This window comes from Natator depressus, chromosome 2 (assembly GCF_965152275.1).
Source record: "Natator depressus isolate rNatDep1 chromosome 2, rNatDep2.hap1, whole genome shotgun sequence".
Lineage (NCBI taxonomy): Eukaryota > Metazoa > Chordata > Testudines > Cheloniidae > Natator > Natator depressus.
Window position 1 is genome coordinate 198,599,807 of NC_134235.1, and position 21,402 is coordinate 198,621,208.

Sequence of the window (21,402 nt, forward strand, 5' to 3'; positions counted from 1 at the left end):
ATTTTGTAAGGTAGATGCAAAAATCTTCAACCTGCTGCTCAGGAGTTTAAGGTCGGGTGGGGAGAGGAGGAAAATGAGTCGCAACTGGCATGTAAGACTTGAAAATCACACTCTGGAAAGGGAGTGGACTGGACTATAGTTCTTCTCCCCTTTATGCCTTCCCTACCCCCTCCACCCCCCACAGAGGGTCATACTGCTAGATTCTACTGTAACAGCAATAATGATAACAGGGGTGAAGAGAAGTGTGTTGTAGGGCTGCAATTGGTTTCTCTCTTCTGTTGCTTGTGTAAGAAAGAGACTGGGAATCAAGCCCAGAGTGATCTGTCTCTCGACACTGATGGTGTTCTTCAGCCTCCTATTTTCATTCTTGGAAGGATGCAGCATTGATTGTGATGTGCAGAGCGACAAAACAAGCATACTTTTAAAATGTTAGTGTAAGAACATGCTTATAATAATAACAACAACAACAAAAAATAACCTTGGCATAAGGCATTACCTTGTGATTAATGGTCAGGTGGTGGTAGGAGCCTTCAGCTCTTCCATGGATCACAAATTCCTTCTAGCTGGTCTTTAATTCCCAGGAACTCCCCTGCCCTGAAGGCATTATAGCGTAAATGCAGCCTTCCCATAGAGTAGACTATTAAGGAACTGCTAAAGAAGCTTGTGAAAAAATAGCGTGAACCTCTGGAAGAGCATCTGTTACTCATGATCCAGTAACATTGAAGTAATGGGGTGAGAACAGACACTGCATGGTGGTTGAAGTAAATGCTGTACCCAGCACAGAATAAATTATGAGACAGTGAGCAGTTGGCTATGAGGGATAACGTTCATGGGAAACTTCAGAATAGTTTGTCAGTGACTGGCCCCCTTGGCTGCCCTGACTTTCGTTTTTCTCTAAATATAGCTTTTCAGTATACACAAGTAAGCTGTTACTCTGGTTGGCATTATAAGTAACTGAAAAGCCTAACAGTGATTGCTAAACACATCATATGTATTCACTGGATTCCACTTAGGCGGAAGTTCAGATTGCACCTTGTCTCCTTCACCCTTCCTCAATGGTACTTTTAACAACCTATGAAATTGAGTCCTTTTTTCATGGTGAATGGGGACCTATACCAGCGTTCTTTGTACCTCAGTATGAGAATATGCCCCTTAGCATGTGTGTATTGAATGCCCAGGAAAACTAGAACAGAAATATTTTATGTAAATGCCTCTGTGAGCGCATGAACAGTCAGGGTGTTTCTATAAAAATATTGTCAAACCAGTAAAAGAATAAAGGCTGAATCTTAAATTAATTGCTTACTACTTTAAAACTGTGATATCCTAGAAACTTATTTCATTTTAATACACTTTTAGTGTCTAAGCTAGTTACTATCATTTTGGATAAAGCTGCAGGCTAAGCTGCCATTTTTTCCAGTTCACTGTTTAAATGATTTCTTTCAGTCTTGACATTCTTTGGCCCTTTGAGTTACATATATATATTACTAAAACATAAAGTGCATAGCATTACATGGTGCTTGTGTTCTTGAAAGGAAAACTCTTGAATACTTCAGAAGAGAATAGTTTCCATGCAGTAAACACTACTTTAATTACACTACTTTAATCTCTTAACTATATTTGGATACACCATATTTAATTTCCATTTTATTTAACAGTTTTGAAAACAGGTTGCTAGAATATATCTTAAAGTTTATTCAAAATATGGATGATCTTTAATGATTGGACCTCAGTTTGTCACCGATCTTTAAGTGGTTCCCCAACTTGTATACATTGTTGGTTTTTTAAGTCATGGGGAGGGAAAACTTTATAGTATTTCTGAAATACTGGAAGAGAGAAATCAAGACGTGGCTTTATATTTTCAGAGAAAAAGTTCTAAAGGCCAATTCTGCATTTCATACTTTTTTGAAACACTTTGTAACTATTGACTTCTGCATCCAGAATATTTTAGACTTCAATTTTAGAATATTTTAGACTGGTTTGTCCCTCTCCTCCAGGGAGGAATAGAGAGGACCAGGAAACTCCATCAGATTGATCCAGTGCAGTTTCCCAGATATAGCTCCATTTGGTGGAAAGGACTTTGGGAGGAGGATGCCAAGTGGGCTGGAGCCCACATCTTCCAAACTTTGGAGTTCCATGCAGAAGACCTAGATCTGTAGATCCATGGCATCCATATGGACGCTACTATTACATCTAGGAGAGACAGACATGGAGAGTAGCAAATTGTCTGCTCTGCTTGATTCCACTTCCACAACTGAGGATTCTAAAATACTTCTGAGCACCCATCACAGCTATGCAAGCCCCTCGCCGGGAGCACTGTCTCAGGGAGGGGAGACTATGGAGGGAGTAATAGATCTCTAAGCCTAATGGTAACTGGGGCAGGGGAACAGTCCAATACTTTAATGTCCTCTAGCTTTTTATTAAAAAGACAAGTCAATAAATACATTTCCAAATAAAGAATACTTATATTACCAAATAGGAGTTCTCTATAGATATCTTAATAATTAGAGTTAGAGTTGAAAATACAAATTATAAAGAAATATAAAGCGTTGATTTCACACCTGCTGGTGGGCAGCTTGGTGCTCAGTGGAGTTCTGTTGTTGGCTTACTTTTTGTTGTGCTAGGCTCTGAGTTGCCCTAGCTGTGGAAGAGTTTGCATATGTGGGGACTTGAGTAGTTATTAATTGAGCTCATAGGTCTGTGTGACTTGTCAGTGATCAAGCATCTTCCTTTATTGCCCATTTGCTTGTTCTGAAATCTAGGTTAAGATTTTTCTGCAAAAGATATGCCCTCTCCCAATCTTATATTTGAATGTGGAAAAATGAAGATTTTTCATCAAAGTGAACCAGAGAAATCTGCACAGTCTATCCCAGCTTCACATGAACTTTTTGTTTTAGAAAGCCCTAATTACGTTATTGAAACTGTTAATATGCTAGAACCTATTGCCTGCTGTTCCCCTACGTGCATTCTTATCCTGTGTTGGAAAATGGTTGTCCTGCTGGCACAGAGTACAAAGCATGTTGAACCCCACTTTCTTACAGTGGAAGTTCAACATGGTTGACACTATCTATATCTATCAGTGGGACAGTCTTTTTTCACACAGGCAGAAGAGAAGCCCTGTGTCAAATACAAACCTTTCCTAATGTGAGCAAGGCTATAGATAATATGGTTAGCAGGGACTCCATGGTTCATAATTATTTGGTCCAATGGTCTATATGAGGTAAGAAATCCCTTCTCCCGGGGTTCTTATCCCATACACTGCTTAATAGTTTCCTCTATGAAACGACTGGAAGTATTTTGAAGAAGCATGATAACCAAGAGTAAACTATCTATCAGCCAAATAAACTTGTTCTGTGCTTTGACAGACTTCTATTTTAGAATTTCATGTCCTCAAAATGAACAGGTGGTGTAAGCAAGGGCTGGGTTTTTAAAATGCAGTGCTCTTTTCTCATTGTAAGTGAAAAATTTTAAACCCTCATGTGAACCGCCAAAAACATATTTTGTCATGATTCCAGCTATTTCTATTGTATTTTGTCCTGACATTTTAATTCACCTTTGAGTTTATATCTGTATGTTTAAGTGCTAGTAAGACATGAAAGTTGTAGGGTTAAGTCTGCAGACAGTGCTTTAAAGCTCTTATGATAATTGTTCTTAGGTATGTAGCCCTTCACTGTGGCTCTAGAGACAACTATTTAATAGACAACATTTGAATAATACAAATGTGCGGTTGGTAAAAATGGATTAGGGTTTCAGGGTGGTACCAATGGGTGATATTTAATATTGAATGACATGTATTAAGACAAATGCTTTTATATATAATTTATTTGGCATTGTAAATGCATTTATCTTGTGAGATTCAGACCCCCTGTTGCCATATGAAGTATTCTGGAAAGGTTTGCAGTAAATAAATAATAAAACCACTTTGATATACAATCTAACAATATTAAATATTAAGGCTTTCACATGACTGATTTTAATACTTAATTAACTTATTTAGAGTCCAATGTAACTCTGTTTTTATTAAAGATTAGATAGACAGAAGTTAAAATACAGGAATTTTTATTAAATGGGACAAAATTAATTGCATTTCACAATATCGGACTCACTGACTGTTAACATATTCTTCATCGGTGATATGATCTAATTTGTTGCATTCTGGACCCCAGGTGATGGTAATGTTAACTAACGTACTTCACAGTGTCAGCCCGTTTTCATGTTTTGCATCATTCCATTTTAATGATATATAATCTGATGCATTTTATAAAACAAAAATGTCTTGTTTTGTGCTATCTAAAATTTGTCAAATTGTGCACTTTTCTTCATAGTGCACTTATTTACTATCTAAAGCAGATGCTTGTTCAAATGATGGCAATTGTACTGATCTGTAGAAGTAGTTCAGTAGGGGTCCTGCTGGTTTGTATCCTAGCTAATTTAAAGCCTCTGTTTGTTATACCATGATAGTTCAGGCATTTGGCTATCAGCTCCTCCAGAGGTGGTGCTGAATGGTGGTTTCTGGCAGGGGACAAGAGGAAAGGTTTGCATTGTGGTGTAAATAGGCCCAAGTGGACCTTTTACTTGTACCATATAACAACTATTTGACTACTTTCTCCATATGTCTTGGACAAAAAGGCCAAAATGTTCTAAAATGCTTAATACTGACTACTTTAAAAGAGCTTGATTTTCAGAGGGTGGGTGTTGATCACTTTCACCTAATCCTTTCAAAGTGTCTCCAGTTAGGCATGCAAAAAATCTCTACTCTCTCTTGAGAATCTTGGCCTAAGGCCCTAACCCTTCAAGTTACTCCATGCGGGGTCCTCATAGGTGCCGGGATCTGCCCAGGAGGATCATTTGGCAAGATTGGGGCCTAACTCAATCCAGATATATGGAGCACTACCTCATTTTATCATGAATTACTCATTCCTCTTCAAGATGCTGATGGAGTTCCGCCTTAATGAGCCTATTAATCTGCCAGTGTTCTTTGCATGCCAATGTTAAAGGGTCAGCTCATTCCAGCTTTGTTAAAAAGGTCTTTGCAGTTCTGTTATAATTGGTTGAACTAAAGCCTTTAGAAAGTCCACCTAATGTTTTGTTGTTACCAAGAGGACTGACATCTAATTGCATTTTACATTGCTATGACTTAACTGGACATAGCAGTTAGCTATATAACATGGAGAAAGTGCTATAGAGACTCATTCAGTTAAAACCAAGACTACCACTGCTTTCAGTCGTAGAGATCTGCAGAGTAGCTATGTGGTCCTTTCCCTATTGACTAAGCAATATTGCTTAGATTCAGCAACCAGCAGCGAACCTGTTTAGAGCTATCCATGCTTCAGAACTCATTTCCAAGATTGCCATTGAGATAGTGAAGCTTAATGTATTTTAAATATTGTGCTTGCACTTAGTTTTTTTTTATTAGTGTGTTTTTCAGTTGAAAATAAGTAATGTTGATATTATGTGGTGATTTTTCACTATTGAGGTGGGAGCAAGATGACAGCCTTCACGTGGTGCTTCTGTTAAGTGTTGGTGTTTTGCATGCTCTGTGTTTTGTGCAAATTCACCAACATACCAGTGTTGTCAGTTAGCCACTGGACGTTGTATTGTTGACATCCAAGTGAATGTAGCCACAATTATACTTCCTCAAACTGCCCTTTTCAGGACCAAAAAAGAACAGTTGGGCAGTTCTCCAGGTATACCAACTTAATGTAGAACGGATGTCCAGGGAAAAAGCAGATTACCTCTCGAGGACCCTCAAAGACCATCACATTCACAATTGTGACCCTCCAAGAAACACACATGAGAGAAGATAAAGCTGCCAGATAAAAAGTCTATGGCTATGCCAGAATCGCTGCTGTTAACATCCCAAAAATGGGCTAGCAGTGTACGTGCAAAATGGATTAGAGGATGTGGAAGTTTTGTAAGAATCATCAACCGGTGGAAGAGAGATCAACATGGTTAGAATCAGGGACATCATTACAGTAAACATATTCAGGCCACTTAACATCATGTGGCCTGATCCCATCTTCTCTTCCCTTCCTCATCCGGCCATTTACATAGGTGACTTTAACAGCCATCACAAAGACTGGAGATACTATTCAAATGACACAGCTGAGGAACAGATCACAGAATGGGCCTCTCTCCAAGACCTCCACCTGTGCTATGATCCGAAGCCATCCGGATCTGCAAGGTAGACAATGGATCACAACTCTGACCTGTGTTTTGTGACCCGTAATAGTACAGGTATCCCACTGGCTACAACAAGAACCATTCTGAGTCACTTCCCCCATAGCATTGCCCAATTATCCTCCAGATTGGCCTGAAATTGCCTCTTCTGCAGTCGGTGCCAAAACCGCATTCAAATTTCCGCAAGGCTGACTGGCTACACTTCAGAAACCGAAGATCAGATCCCATGGCTTGAACTGATACCTAGAAACTTTGGCCATTTTACAAACATCCTAAAATCAACCACTAAGAAGTGCATCTCATGTGGTCACCACAAGGCTTTCACCCCCTGCTGGACAAAAGAATCCAAGTCCCTCCTGAGGGAATATGAAAAGTGGTGACCAAGATAAAGATGCTTGAGGCCTTGAACTTGGCATGCCTGGAAAGGTGGAAAGAGACTGTTCAAAGGCTTGATTTCACCCATTCGAGCTGTAAGGGATGGGCTCTTCTGCAGCACGTTCCAGCCTGTAACGTGACGCCCGGCAAAGGGGACCACAAATGCTGTCACCTCTCTTCTTCTTTTTAACAGCAATATACCGACAGACAAGAATACACACCAGGAGGTTCAGCAGGAACTCCGCAGAAACCTCCAAAATGCCTGGAGAAATCCCCACTCTCCTCTCCATATTGAGTTAGAGATGAATGTTGTGTTGTTGGAAACCAAAAGCCGGAAAGCTGCAGGGGTTGATGGCATTCTTCCAAATTTCTCAAGAACCTGGGGAGCCTGGGGCGGGAATGGCTGGCGGTGCTTTTTACTGCCATGCATAAAACCGGAGACGTGCCAACAAGCTGGCGACAGTGGTTGCCCTACTGAAGCCTGGGAAACCACAAGAGGATACAGTCAGCTACTGCCCCATCTTTCTCCTCTTAGTCACCAGCAAGCTTATGGAACAGGTGCTGCTCCACCATCTGTCTGATATTTTTGAAGACATCCTCCCAGCGGAGCAGGCAGGATTTTGCCCGAAGTGGAACTGCCGTGACCAAGTAGCTTCACTTCCCGGACACATTGAGGCAGGACTCCAATTTAAATTGAAGACCAGGATCACCCTTGTTGATCAGTCCTTGGCATACGACACTGTCTGGAGATAGGGCCTCTTGCTTAAGATCTCCTGCGTCATTCACTGCCAGTGAACGATCCGCCTCTTGGCTGAAATGAATGGGAACCACCGCTTTAAGGTACACCTTAATGGCCGGATCAGTAGACCAAGAACTCTTAACTTGGGCATCCCTCCTGGCTGTCCTGGCCCCGATACTTTTTAAACTATACACCACAGATATACCAGCGATGGAGTCAAGGAAATTAATCTATGTGGATGACATTGCCCTCCCTGTTCAGCATACAAGCTTTCATACCATCAGTTGCACCCAAACCTGAGATCTTAGCACAATAGCTGATTATTTCAAATGCTGGAAACTTAGGCCTAATTCAAAAAACCCCATGGTAACCCCTTTCCATCTGAACAATAAAATGGCTAATACCAAACTTGATGTGCAGTTCTGTGGCGAGGGCATCAGCCACGAGGTTAACCCAAAGTATCTTGGCATTGCACCGGACCGGAGTTTGACCTTTTGACAACACCTCGAGAACACTCGTGATATCGTCAGGTCTCGTGTGACACTTATCAGAAAATTGGCTGAAACATTATGGGGCTCCAGACCATGGACCTTATGAACCGCAATAATTGCCGTGGTATATTCTGCAGCTGAATATTCTGTGCCCGTGTGGTCTCTCAGCAGTCACGCTAAACTCCTTGACACTCAACTTAATAATGCCATGCGCACATTGTCAGGGATGCTCAAATCGACTGGCTCCGGTCCTACCGCACATCCAGCCTTCACAGATTAGAAGAGCTGCTTAGACATCTCACTTTCTTAACCATGTCAATGCAAACACCAGGATCCTGCTGCATGATGACCTGCAGAACCCACCAAAGACCAGATTAAAATCCTGCAACCCTTTATGGAACCACATCAACACTCTTACACCCAACTTCAATGCTGAGGCTCAATGGAGAACCACATGGAGCATTTTGACCACTCAAAACAAACAGCTCATTGTTGGCCCTGCTGAGGAACCACCAGGTTTTGATGTATGTCTGAAAGACTGGTGCAGATTGAATTGCATCAGGACATCTAATGGGAGATATGGACAAACCCTCTCTAAACGGAAAATGAGGCAAACACCTGTATGCGATTGTGGTCACCAGGCACAAATGATGGAGCACATCATATCTGAGTGTCCTCTTCATTCTTTTGCCGGGGACCTGAAGGATATTCAGCAGCTCACTGCTGTGGCAATGTACTGGCTATCAAACTTAGATATGAATTTGTAGTCATTGTGACCTACCAAAGGCATACGAAAGAAGAAGACTATTGTGGACAATGGTATCATGTATATATTACCACCTCTAACAGTATTTTGTTGTGTGTGAATGGAAGTTTACTTTCAGATTGAGTTCTAAAGCAACAGAATATCTAGGCCAACTTGGGGGAGGATGAATCAGAACTGTGCCATTGCTAATATTACCGTACCTGGATGTCTCTAGAATAACACATTTCTATAGGCTGTCTGAATGATAGTGTCATACATATAAAGGGAAGGGTAAACCCCTTAAAAATCCCTCCTGGCCAGAGGAAAACTCCTCTCACCTGTAAAGGGTTAAGAAGCTAAAGGTAACCTCGCTGGCACCTGAGCAAAATGACCAATGAGGAGAGAAGATACTTTCAAAAGCTGGGAGGAGGGAGAGAAACAAAGGGTCTCTGTCTGTCTATATGCTGCTTTTGTCGGGGATAGACCAGGAATGGAGTCTTAGAACTTTTAGTAAGTAATCTAGCTAGATATGTGTTAGATTATGATTTCTTTAAATGGCTGAGAAAGAACTGTGCTGAATAGAATAACTATTTCTGTCTGTGTATCTTTTTTGTAACTTAAGGTTTTGCCTAGAGGGATTCTCTATATTTTGAATCTAATTACCCTGTAAGGTATCTACCATCCTGATTTTACAGAGGGGATTTCTTTACTTCTATTTACTCCTATTTCTATTAAAAGTCGTCTTGTAAGAAAACTGAATGCTTTTTCATTGTTCTCAGATCCAAGGGTTTGGGTCTGTGGTCACCTATGCAAATTGGTGAGGCTTTTTATCCAACATTTCCCAGGAAAGGGGGGGTGCAAGTGTTGAGAGGATTGTTCATTGTTCTTAAGATCCAAGGGTCTGGGCCTGTAGTCACCTAGGCAAATTGGTGAGGCTTTTTACCAAACCTTGTCCAGGAAGTGGGGTGCAAGGTTTTGGGAAGTATTTGGGGGGAAAGACGTTTCCAAACAGCTCTTCCCCAGTAACCAGTATTTGTTTGGTGGTGGTAGCGGCCAATCCAAGGACAAAGGGTGGAATATTTTGTACCTTGGGGAAGTTTTGACCTAAGCTGGTAAAGATACGCTTAGGAGGTTTTCATGCAGGTCCCCACATCTGTACCCTAGCGTTCAGAGTGGGGGAGGAACCTTGACAGATAGTTAAGAAATATTCATCCACAAAGAACTGTATTTTTAATACAGTATCAGAGCTAGAGCTAAGAAACCACCTGTGGCCAGAACCAGTTCATATAAAAGAGGCCTGAGGTTTGAACCATCAGAATTTTGAACCTTTTTGGAAGTATAAACAAGTTCTGATTATTTAGTCTAAATGTTTTTTAAAATCTTCTTGCTTCTGCATTTCTTGTGTTTGATCTGGATAAAATATGGGAATACTGCAAGAAATTTTCTCATTTCTGTACTTTCAATCTGATCAAAATTAGGGAACACTGGAAACTTTGAGGGAACCTGCCAACCCGATTTATAGATCAGACATGTTCATATGAACTTTGGTTCCTGCTCTCAGATGCTTCTCTGAAGGTGGTCTCTGAACCTTTTGAGGTTCACCCATCATTATATGGCAATATAAGCAATGAAAATATTAAATTTGTCATTCACTAAGAGTTGGAATGTGATATTAATAAGGGTTTTGCCTTTCTAAGGTGCAGTAGTTTTGTTTTCCTCATTATACTATATCTGTGGGAACTTTTTAACCATTTCAGACCATTTTTAACTTACTGTGTGTCCTCGTAAGATTGTTACCTGACTTCTCATCCCTCTCCTAGTAGTAAAACTTATTGCTAGGTAAGACATGGGAGTAATTATTCTGTCAGATATTGTACAGCAGTTTATGTTCAGATTGTATTTTAACGGTGATGTGGAGCCAAAATACTGCACAATTTCAATCATGTTCAGAAAGTGCCTTTTGTTTTGTTTCTGAATAGTCCTGTTTATTAACCTTTCATGAACACTCATAACTGTAGTATCTGAGCATTTGACATACATTAAAGAATTTATTCTCACCACATCACTGTGAGGTAGGATACATCACAGATAAGGAAATGATTTACAGAGAATGAGGGCCTGATCCCACATCACTTGTTTTAGTGACCTTTGCTATTAATTTCAGTGGAATCAGGATTGGAAACTAATTGACTTGGCCAATGTCACAAGTGTGTGGAATAGCTGGAAACTGATTCCCAATCTCATAAACCTCACTCTCATGACTTAACTGCAACGATCCTTCCCCACCTTTCTAATAGTTCATTTTAGAACAGATATAAATCTGCCTTGTACTTCATGGAGAATCTCTCCTTTCTGCACTAATTTCTTTGATTACGTTGTACAACTGTAAGTAACGGAAGCTGTGAGCCCTCAAAAACATGATGCTGTGATTCTTAAACAAAACTTAAGACCATTACCACTTATGGCATTTGCTTTCATCCAGGACATTTTAATCAATCTGACTTCATGGGGTAGCAAATAATTTACCATTTAGCTAACCATGAGTTTCCTCTACTCATCTTTGGCTTTGATAATTAAAAGGGGAAGGATGCATAGTATATTTGCTATCTGGTATATATATGAAGGACCAAGAACTTTTGGCGAAGGTGGATGAAGTACTCAAATATTAGTGCAAAGAGCTTTCAATACATATAGTTTACACACACTTAAGCGACCTGAAGAGATAAAGTACCAAATTTCAGTAACTTTACCAGTACGTATGTGCTGTCATTCCTAGCCTTGCCAAGAAGTAGCACTAACATCTTTTTTTCCTTGAAAATATGCTTTATTTTTCTTTCAGTAATTATGAGGATAATGTAATTTGCCTGTGTTTTGTGGCCTTCAACACATAGTGAAAGTTCACAGAACTTGATTAATTTTGTAGGTTATCTTTTAGATTGGTGTGGGTTGCACTTTCCACCCAACCAAACAGACTTACCCCAAGGATATGTCTGTGTGGTGGCACAGACCTTGGTGTGGGCTGTACAAGCCCACCTGGAAGTCTGTGTACATGCTCACATTATTAGCCTGTGCTGGGGTCTGTGCCACTCTGTCTTTTAGCCATGCTAGGTAGATTAAAGCTAGCGTGGGTATGCCTATGTGAGTTTCAATCACATCTCCAGATGCAGGGTAGATGTACCCGGAGTCATGCCAAGATGTACTGAAAGTCATTTTATGTGCTCTCTGATTGTCCTGTTCTGATCTGGTGTTGTCTTTGCTCTTTTCCTCCTTTTCTCTATCCTGTCCTTGTGCCCTCCCTCATGCCTGCAATTTGTCTGCTTCTCTCCCATCAACCCTCTTTTTTTAGAAAAACTCCATTTCCACCTTAACGGGCATTGTATAAGATGGATACACTGGGCTATACCTAATTCTGTTTTATATACCGTGTACCTTACACTTCCTGGTATTCCTATCTCATTAAATATATTTCAGACTTACAAAAATAATTTGATTAAATTTTACTATTTTAAACATTCCTATTTGTGGTCTGAATAACTCACATGTTCAGATACTCATATTGCCCAAGAAGAGAAAATACTCCTGTCTTCACTTTTTATCTCACATCTTGGTAAGAATAGATTGCTCCAATTTTTCCTGCTGAAATTTTAAATTTTGGGGAATTGTTTTAAATCAAAAGGCAGTTAATAACTGATTAATATGTATATATTATCCACAAACAGCTCCTTTTAATGTGTCTTATTATCTATGTAGTACAATATGATTATTTATGCACATGGTGGAGTGAAGTGAATTAATGTCAATAATTTGGTATAAAACCATGCAATATTTTTTTATGCAATGCTGATTTTTAATTTGCAGAAGTTTTAAAAGTTAAGATATATTTGAGAATTGCTCTAGTTATGGAGGTGAATAGCCTCTCTCCTGATTTAATTTTAATTTATTGTTTTTGATTGGCTGGTTGCTGTCAAGATTAACTCTGCCCCTTTATGTGCATTTATGTTTTAGATTAAATGCAACATACTTTTTAAAAACGTTTACTCTTGTCATTTTTTGCCTAACTGTGGTCCTAACCCTGATTCACATGGCTTTTCAATGGGACTGTAACCAGTGCCAACAGTATTCCTCACTTTGGCCTCTTGTCTTTCAATAAATATCCAGAAAGATAATCCTGCGTGTAGTTAGTTATTGACTTACTAATAGTAAAAGCGAAGGTGCAGTTTTTCTTTTAAATAGTTGTACCTTTTTTGGGTCCAGAACTAATCTGTGTTTATTCAGTCAAGATAATATTCACCCATATGTGGCAGTCCCAAGCAAGATCTTCCATAGCTTTTAAGTCCTGCACTGCTGCGGATGCACGGGTGGAAAGGGCATGTATAGAGTATCAGGCGTTGTTTACGCTATGGAGGGAGATCTATCTAAGTTACACAACTTCAGCTATGTGAATAAAGTAGCTGAAGTCGACGTACTTGGATCTACTTTCCGCAGGGTCCACACTACACTATGTTGACGGAAGACGCTCTCCCGTCACCTCCCCTTGCGCGTCTCGTTCAGGTGTCGACGGGAGAGTGATCTGTGGTTGATTTAGCGGGTCTTCACCCGCTAAATCAACCACCAATACATCGATCGCTGCACGTCGATTCCCCCGGTAAGTGTAGACAATCCCACAGTGTGAGGGATTTTGTGCACCTCCTACTTGTATAGGGCCTTCTGCTGTTCCAAACCTAAGAAAGAGTAGTGGCCTCACAGGAGGCCTGTGTTCATGCCTTTTCCTTGGGTTGATGGGTGGACTTTGATATACCAGGCGCTGTGCACTTCAGCTGCATAAATGCCTATTAATCTGACTATGCAAGTGAATTAAATCTTCCATTGAGGTATACTGAAAATATAATGTGCCTTCTAAATTTCCATTTTAAGTTGAAGAATAAGAGGATACTAGCCCTGTAGAAAAGCTGCTGAAGCTGAAAGCCGTGTTCCTTTTAAGTTTTACAAATAACTTGAGGCAAGGAAATCCCAGACCCACTTTTAGTCCAAGCAGTGACAGTAGAATTAACTGGATAGAAAACCCTGAGACATGTGGTCCAGTAGCCTGTAAATTCTTTCCAGTGATTTTTCTAAACCTTTTAATGTTTCACAATGAAAATGCTGTTAAATTACATCTTATTTAATTTGAACAATATGTTATGGGCCATTACAAATCAAAAACAAATCTGTAAAGAATTAATCTTTCTCAAAGCAAGATCCCATGGGTAATCTTAATGGTTTAATAGTTTTCTTTGCTTATTGTTGGAAGAAATGGAAAGAATTAAAGTATAAAACTATAAAGAAAATTGCTTGGAATATAAAGAATGGACAGATTAATCATAATATTTAGTGATTTTTTTACAGCACTAATGCCACGTATCAGTAACAAAACACTAATAAACAGTGCGATCAGTTGTAAGTATAAGAGTCAAAAGTATGTCTCTTGAGCTATTTAAAAGTGCCCAAGTAGGCTGTGTGTAGTAAATTATGCCACCAAACATAGGTTACAGGTGCAAAGCCATGATTGTTGTGAAGTGCTAAAGGAAGGGATAAGGGATATTGGGGGGAGGGGGGATTGGAATATAAAAAACAACAAATGCATTGGAGCAAAAGCCCTGTTTTGTAGGTAAAACTCCAAGCATGTTGGGTTTGCTAAACAAATAGCAGGTCTAGAAATCAGAAACAAATCCTATGAATTAGCTATGTGAATACTGTTAAAATTGTAAAGACCAGCAAAATGATTTTTGAATCTGATTCTCAATTTGAAAGGCATTCAGTGTAATTGCACAAATTATGAAGCAATATCAGAGGGGCCATAACAGCAAGAAGTTAAGTTCTGGCAATAAAATTCTAAATAAGCTTATAAATTTAGTAAAGAAGAAACCAGAAGGTCAATAGCATATCAGACTAAACCAAGGCAGAAGGTAAAATTCCAGCAAGTAGAAACAGTCATTAAAAAAAAATCTCTATATGGATATTTTCTGGATAGTTTCATAGTTTTAATTCTTTCCAGCTTTTTATCCATTTATCTCTATTTTTCTCCCCCGCCCCCCGCTTGCCCATCCTTTTCCAGCTCCTCCCAGACCACCTGGTCATAAATAACTCTCCCTCTTTGTTTTGTTGTGATGCTATAAGTGTGCAGGTAAAGCTTGAATCATTTTTACTGTGGTTAAAAATTTTACAAATAGTTTACTGTTGATTAGCATAAAGTTATGTAGCAAAATTGCATTGGAAAAGCCTAAAGTGGCCTCACATTCATGTATCAGTCTAACGTGCTTGTTTTAAGTTAGTACGTAAAAGTATAAATATATTGAGCGTCTCACGATCTTCTGTTCATGGTTTTATCTATATCTCTCTACCCAGAGAGTCCCTTTGTTTCATACAACATAGGGAGAAGCAAGACAGAGTATATAAAACTGGGGAAATCTCAAAAATCCAATGCCCATTTTGAATCAGGAGTTCTCACCCATTGCCAGCAAACTGTAGGTGTACACCATGTGATTAGCACCATACTTCATATGAGCAGAAGGAAAAATGATTGTGAGGTGATTGAATTTTGTGCATATCTACGCTTTGGTATTGATAGTTCTCTATATACTTACTTTTTATTTATTGTAAAATATTCTTTCTGCTCCTCTCCTGGTCTTTTAGATAGAAATTTTCCTGCTGGAGTTAAAAAGTCAATAAGCTTGGTAAAAATGGCAAAGAGTGATGACTTAGGTAATAGTAGTGAGCATTCTATAATCTCTGAATGGATATGGCACCCTTAGTTAACTAATTACTTTGCTTGGGAAAATCACACATTTCTCTTCTGTGATAAGCTACCTACATATCTTTCAAGATGTTAAGGTCAAAATGTTTAACAAAGACCCAAAATGTCATCTCGCTCTTCTCATTTCTCTTGAGAATGCTGCTGCGAAGATCATTTTCCCAGCCTGTTGCTGTGACCATGTAAACCCTCTCTTTGTACTCCTCCATTGGCTTCCCATTCTCTAGTACAGGGGTTCTCTCAACATATTTTTTGATAGCCTCAGAGTGCAGCCACCAACTCTTGCTGGTGGCCGTGCTGACAATTCTTCCTAAAATACTTAGTTAACTTTAGGAAAAACAAAAAATTATGCACATATACATGTCCGGATCATTGTCATTTTATTTATGTGGGGTTTTTTTGCAGACTCAAAAATAAAAATAATGGGCAGTTGAGTCTATTCGTTACTGGACCTAAACAGAATAGAAACAAAAATAAGCTACTTTGCATGTTTTGATTTTTTTTTTTTTAGATTTTTAGTTAGAAAATCTGCTACTGTGAAAAGTGATAGATGTATATTTGTTAATATCACTTTTCACAGCAGACTTACTCAGCCCTGGCATGCTGGGGGACAAATTAAGCTCTGGATGAGGAAGGAGGTGGGTAAGGAGGCGGGGGGCCAGGGGCAATGGGGATCTGGAGGATGCAGCGGGGGTGAAGCCAGGGATGGAGCCCAAAACCCTGGCACTGCGGGACAGAGCTTGCCAGTGCATGGCCAGAGCCTGCCACCCATCACCGCAGGGCTGAAGCCCGAGCCATGCTGCCCCTGGGAAGGTGGGGAACTCTCACTGGTTGCCTGCTCCTACAGTGTTTCTGGCTCCAGAAGACGGTAGGGACCAACCCCTGCAGGCAGCCCCGGTGGAGAAGCCACTGCTCTGCCATGCCCCACGACCCCAATCATAGCCCAGGAGGCTATGGCTGCAAGAAACGCTACTGGTGACTGCATTTGAAAAATGCTGCTCTAGTACCAGACATAAACTATTTGTCTTTGCTTTTATGGCTCTTTGTGGTGTATTCCCATCCTACCTGTCATCTCTCATTCACTAACAGTTTGTCAACTCTCTCCTCCAGCCAGCCCATAATGCCTCCGTCACACACTTGTTAAATCTTCTAACAACCACCTTTGTGTTTTCTCCCATGCTACTCTTCACACTTGGGAGCAGTTCCCTGTTAACATTTGTAGACTGTCTCATTAATGCTCCTTAAAGCTCTTTCCTTTTTTGTGATGTCAATGAGAAACTTGGCAATGATAAGGCTGCTGGTGTGCTGAGACTACTGCCTATTTTGCTGACCAATTCTGCGTCCTTGTTTCCTTGTACTCCCCCATTTGTCAGGTCCACCTGTTGCTGTTGTCTTATTCTTAGATGGTAATCTCTTTGGGGCAAAGACCATCTTACTGTTCTGATTGTACAGCACCTCGCACTTTGGGAACCTGGCCCATGACTAGGGCTTCTAGGTGCTACGGTAATACAAATAATAATAATAATTAATACAAATTAAGCATGTCTCAGAAACACTTGAGCAGAAGTTAAGTGATTTGGAATTAATTTTCTTTAACATAATTTTCTTTAATATGCTTACCAGACATGTAATGGTAACATTATGCTAGAAATCAGGAAAGCGTTCTAAGCATTTACAGCATTAGGCTTTCTGCTGCCTTTTTCTTGTTGTAAAGCAATGAAAGAAACGCTTACATATTAGTTGTCTCTGTGTTTTCCCTTCCCAGATAATCGCTCTTTAGTGGAAATTGCCAATATGTATCATTCCATATCTGAAACTAGACACCCCTTGCAAACAGAAGAGCAAGAAATAGGTATTGATCCCTTGCAGGGTTACTTGAACAAGCCCGAAGAAGGTGAGTTTAATATTTCTACACTTTTTACTTTCTACTTAGAAATGTTACGTAAGAGTCTGATGATCGCTGTGCCTGGCATAATTTGTGTAATTCTCTCAATGAAGTTGAGCAGGGCAACGTTAAGAACATTTCAGAGTGTGTGTGTGTGTGTGTGTGTGTGTAGAGCACTCTGACACTAATGAAAACCATGAAAAGTCAACTTTCAATTACAGACAGAAACATTAGCCAAATGTTTAATGCGCTGTCATCCTTTTTTAATCATAAACCAAACAGTGACTTCAGCATAAGAATATTGAAATGCAACATGGCCTTTGTTACAACTTTTTTTCAAAGATGGGCTCTTTTGGTTGCTTTACACTGTTGATTTTTTCCTTTGATAAAATTTAGCATTTTATTTTGGGTGAGGTTATGCTGATGAAAAAAGACTGTTTTCCTCTTTTCTTCCTTTGAATCATAACACTTAGCTCTCCTGGTTTCCTTAAATAAAAACCTAAAATATAACAGGTGGAATTAAAGTGGAAATTACTGTGTAACTCAAGGTAAATTAACAGAAGGCAGTATTCAGACTACTCCAATGAACAGTGAGAAGAAACTGCTTGCATAATGCAAGTGCTTGTCTGTGTTACTTGTCCTTTCTACTTATTTGCTAGTAGTGACAACGTGGTTGGTTAGAAGGAAATGAAAAGCTTAACAAGATGCTTGAATCCTCATCCTTGTCATGAAAACATTCCTCAAGTACTCAGTTATACACAATGACACCTTAACTACCTGTAATTTTCCAGTGATTGAACGCATGTACCAGGAGTGCAAGATAAAAAATTCATTTTAAATTAGAATTGAAACCGCTTAGTCACGTGTTTTCTGTGTACCTCTGTGTGTAAAATTGCCATATAATAAAATGTATTAAAAAGAGCAACATTTCAATTTTTAATTCAGATTTCAATTATTTTGTAAAAAGCTAAAATCACAGAGTTCATTTTTTTTTTTACCGCTTTGTAAAGCTTTTTTTCAATGTGAGGAAAAGTAGAACGGACATCTTGGTGGAGCCATTCTATAAAGGTAATAGTTTTTTAAGGTGAATGTCACTACGCTTTTACACTTCACACCTAAAAGGTTAATAGCCATATTAGTTTGATAAAGCAAATGCATTCTTAGTACACATTTTCAGAAGCCTAGGAATAAACATTTATAAAATTCTGAAGTATTACATGTTTTCCAAATGAAATATTTGTGATTTATTTAGGTTAGTTTGTAGCCAACACTGATCAAAAATTGCAAGTTTCTTGTTTAGTTAAAAAAAAAAAAAAAAGTACACGTCTCTCTCAGCTCAGTTTCAAGACAAGTCAAGATTTTAACCCTGTTACAAAAACATTTTAAATTAATTTTACCCTTTATTGTGGCCAAGAGTGATTAGTTACCTTGAATGAGCAGGCTTTTAGTTTTTATCCCAACCTTAACATTTCTATGACATACAAAGTTATTAGTATTGAATTGATGTTTAAAAGTGCCATTAATTCATTTACCCCAAATGTTCATTAACAATGTAAATGTATGCTGATGTTCTATGAGACAAGGAAGTGACTAATGACTCTTCCCACTAACAACACTTAAAATGAATAGAAACTTTAGATAGCTCATCTTGAAGTAATCAAGGCCCTCATTCAGCTTGGCATCTCTGTATGCTCTAAAACAGCTGTCAACTGTTAAAAATATATACACAACACACACATACACGCATGGGAAGATAAGGATATGTAAATACATGGTTCCCCCAAAGTCATAAAGGTTACCAACCGTAGTATAGTTTTTTCATATTCTGTATATGTAAATATTTTATATAATGCATCCATTTCATTTCCATCACTTCTTTTTTTTAACTGTGAAACACATACTGCATTTTAATTTGGTTCCATATGTAACCAAGATCAATCTTCTATGTTTTATCATTCAGTTTTAAATAAAGTATATTTTTGGATTGCTGTGGGAGAGGGCTGGTATATCAAAGCATGTAATTTTCCCTGCCCATCCAGTCCGCTTCAGAAGTTCAGTGTAAAGAGGCAATCACTGATTCTTAAATGAGTATTTTAACCGTTGGGATGAATCTATCTGTTGATCAGAGACTTCCCATGAACTGTTACTCTTCATTCCAGGTTGTCCTTTTTCTATTGTAATCTTGATGTACATAGTCTCAACTACAAATATAGGTTTACGGTAATACAATGTGAATATATTCTGGGTATTTCTGTTTCAGTGAAGGAAACTTGCAGGTTTCTCTTTAAAATACCAGAAAACGCAACTGGTGCAACCTTTCCTATGTGGGGAGAACATATCTCATAATAGAAGGCTTTTTAATGTAGCAGCGAAAGACATAACAAGACCCAATGTCTGGAAGCTGAAGCTAGACAAATTCAGACTAAAATTAAAGCACAAATATTTTAAGGAGGTTAATTAAATACTGGAACAACTAATTTAGGAATGTGGTGGATTCTACATTGCTTGAAGTTATTAAATCAAGACTGTATGTCTTCTAAAATATATGTTCTAATTCCATACAGAAGTTGCGGCCTTGATACAGGATTCACTTAGTGAAATTATATGGTAGGTGTAGGGCCCTACCAAATTCACGGTCCATTTTGGTCAATTTCACAGTCATAGGATTTTAAAAATACTAAATTTCATGATTTCAGCTATTTACATCTGAAACTTCATGGTGTTGTAATTTTAGGGTTCCTGACCCAAAAAGGAGGTGTGTGTATGTGGGGGGGGGTGTCACAAGGTTAGTATAGGGGAGGTTGAGGTACTGCTACCCTTAACTTCTGCACTGCTGCTGGCGACGGTGCTGCCTTCAGAGCTGGGCAGCTGGAGAGTGGCGGCTGTGGGCTGGGAGCCCAGCTCTGAAGGCAGAGTCGCCACCAGCAGCAGCACAGAAGTAAGGATGGCATGGTATAGTATTGCCACCCGTACTTCTGTGCTGCTGCTGACAGGGGCGTGGCCTTCACAGCTGGGAACCCAGCCAACAGCCATCGCTCTCCGGCCACCCAGCTCTGAAGGCAGCGCAGAAGTAAGGGTGGCAATACCGTGACCCCCCCTCCCCCCTAAAATAACCTGTGACCCCCCTGCAACTTCTTTTTGGGTCAGGACGCCCAATATGAGAAATGCTGGTCTCCCCTGTGAAATCTGTATAGTATAGGATAAAAGCACACAAAAGACCAGATTTCACTGTCCATGATGCATTTTCATGGTCGTGAATTTGGTAGGGCCCTAGGTATGTGTAATAGAACAGGTCAGACTAAGTGATCATAATGGTCCCTTCTACTGAAATAGATTCAGTCATTCATTGGGAAGAGTATCCCTACAATCATATGCTGGCCTCAGATGTGAGAATCAAAGTGTCAGTCATGAACCCATTTCTCTCACATGGTAGTATGTTGTACTACTAGTGAATCATTTGTCTATTTTGGGATTTGAATTTATCTTTTGAATTGCTATTTTAATAGTTTGCTAAAATACTTCCATGTCCCTATATGTTAAGATTAATGTGTTTTCCTGTTATAGAGAAGATGTACCCAATATACATTGTTGGGGTTACGCTATTTAGAGGATAATAAAAAATCACTAAAGAATTTTTCCAGGCAACTTTGTCAAGTAGTATAGAAATTCACAAGAGATGCAGCATATCGCTTAGAGAGGACTTGTAGAATATTGTGAAATATCAGGCCATCTGTGTGATTCTTTTGAAGCGGTGATAGATGTTTAGAGTTGTCAAGGTTCCTCCCCCACTCTGAACTCTAGGGTACAGATGTGGGGACCTGCATGAAAAACCTCCTAAGCGTATCTTTACCAGCTTAGGTCAAAACTTCCCCAAGGTACAAAATATTCCACCCTTTTGTCCTTGGATTGGCCGCTACCACCACCAAACAAATACTGGTTACTGGGGAAGAGCTGTTTGGACACGTCTTTCCCCCCAAAATACTTCCCAAAACCTTGCACCCCACTTCCTGGACAAGGTTTGGTAAAAAGCCTCACCAATTTGCCTAGGTGACTACAGACCCAGACCCTTGGATCTTAAGAACAATGAACAATCCTCCCAACACTTGCACCCCCCCTTTCCAGGGAAATGTTGGATAAAAAGCCTCACCAATTTGCATAGGTGACCACAGACCCAAACCCTTGGATCTGAGAACAATGAAA

General features: G+C 39.4%; 1 protein-coding gene across 1 annotated transcript in view; it reads left to right on the top strand.

The window, feature by feature from the left end:
- Positions 1 to 21,402, top strand: part of TBC1D5 (TBC1 domain family member 5) — a 469,719-nt gene that overhangs the window by 181,069 nt on the left and 267,248 nt on the right. The window contains exon 4 of the mRNA XM_074945686.1: positions 17,083 to 17,211. Within this exon, the coding sequence (XP_074801787.1) occupies positions 17,112 to 17,211 (100 nt within the window). The 5' untranslated portion in view covers positions 17,083 to 17,111. The remainder of the gene's footprint in view (positions 1 to 17,082; positions 17,212 to 21,402) is intronic.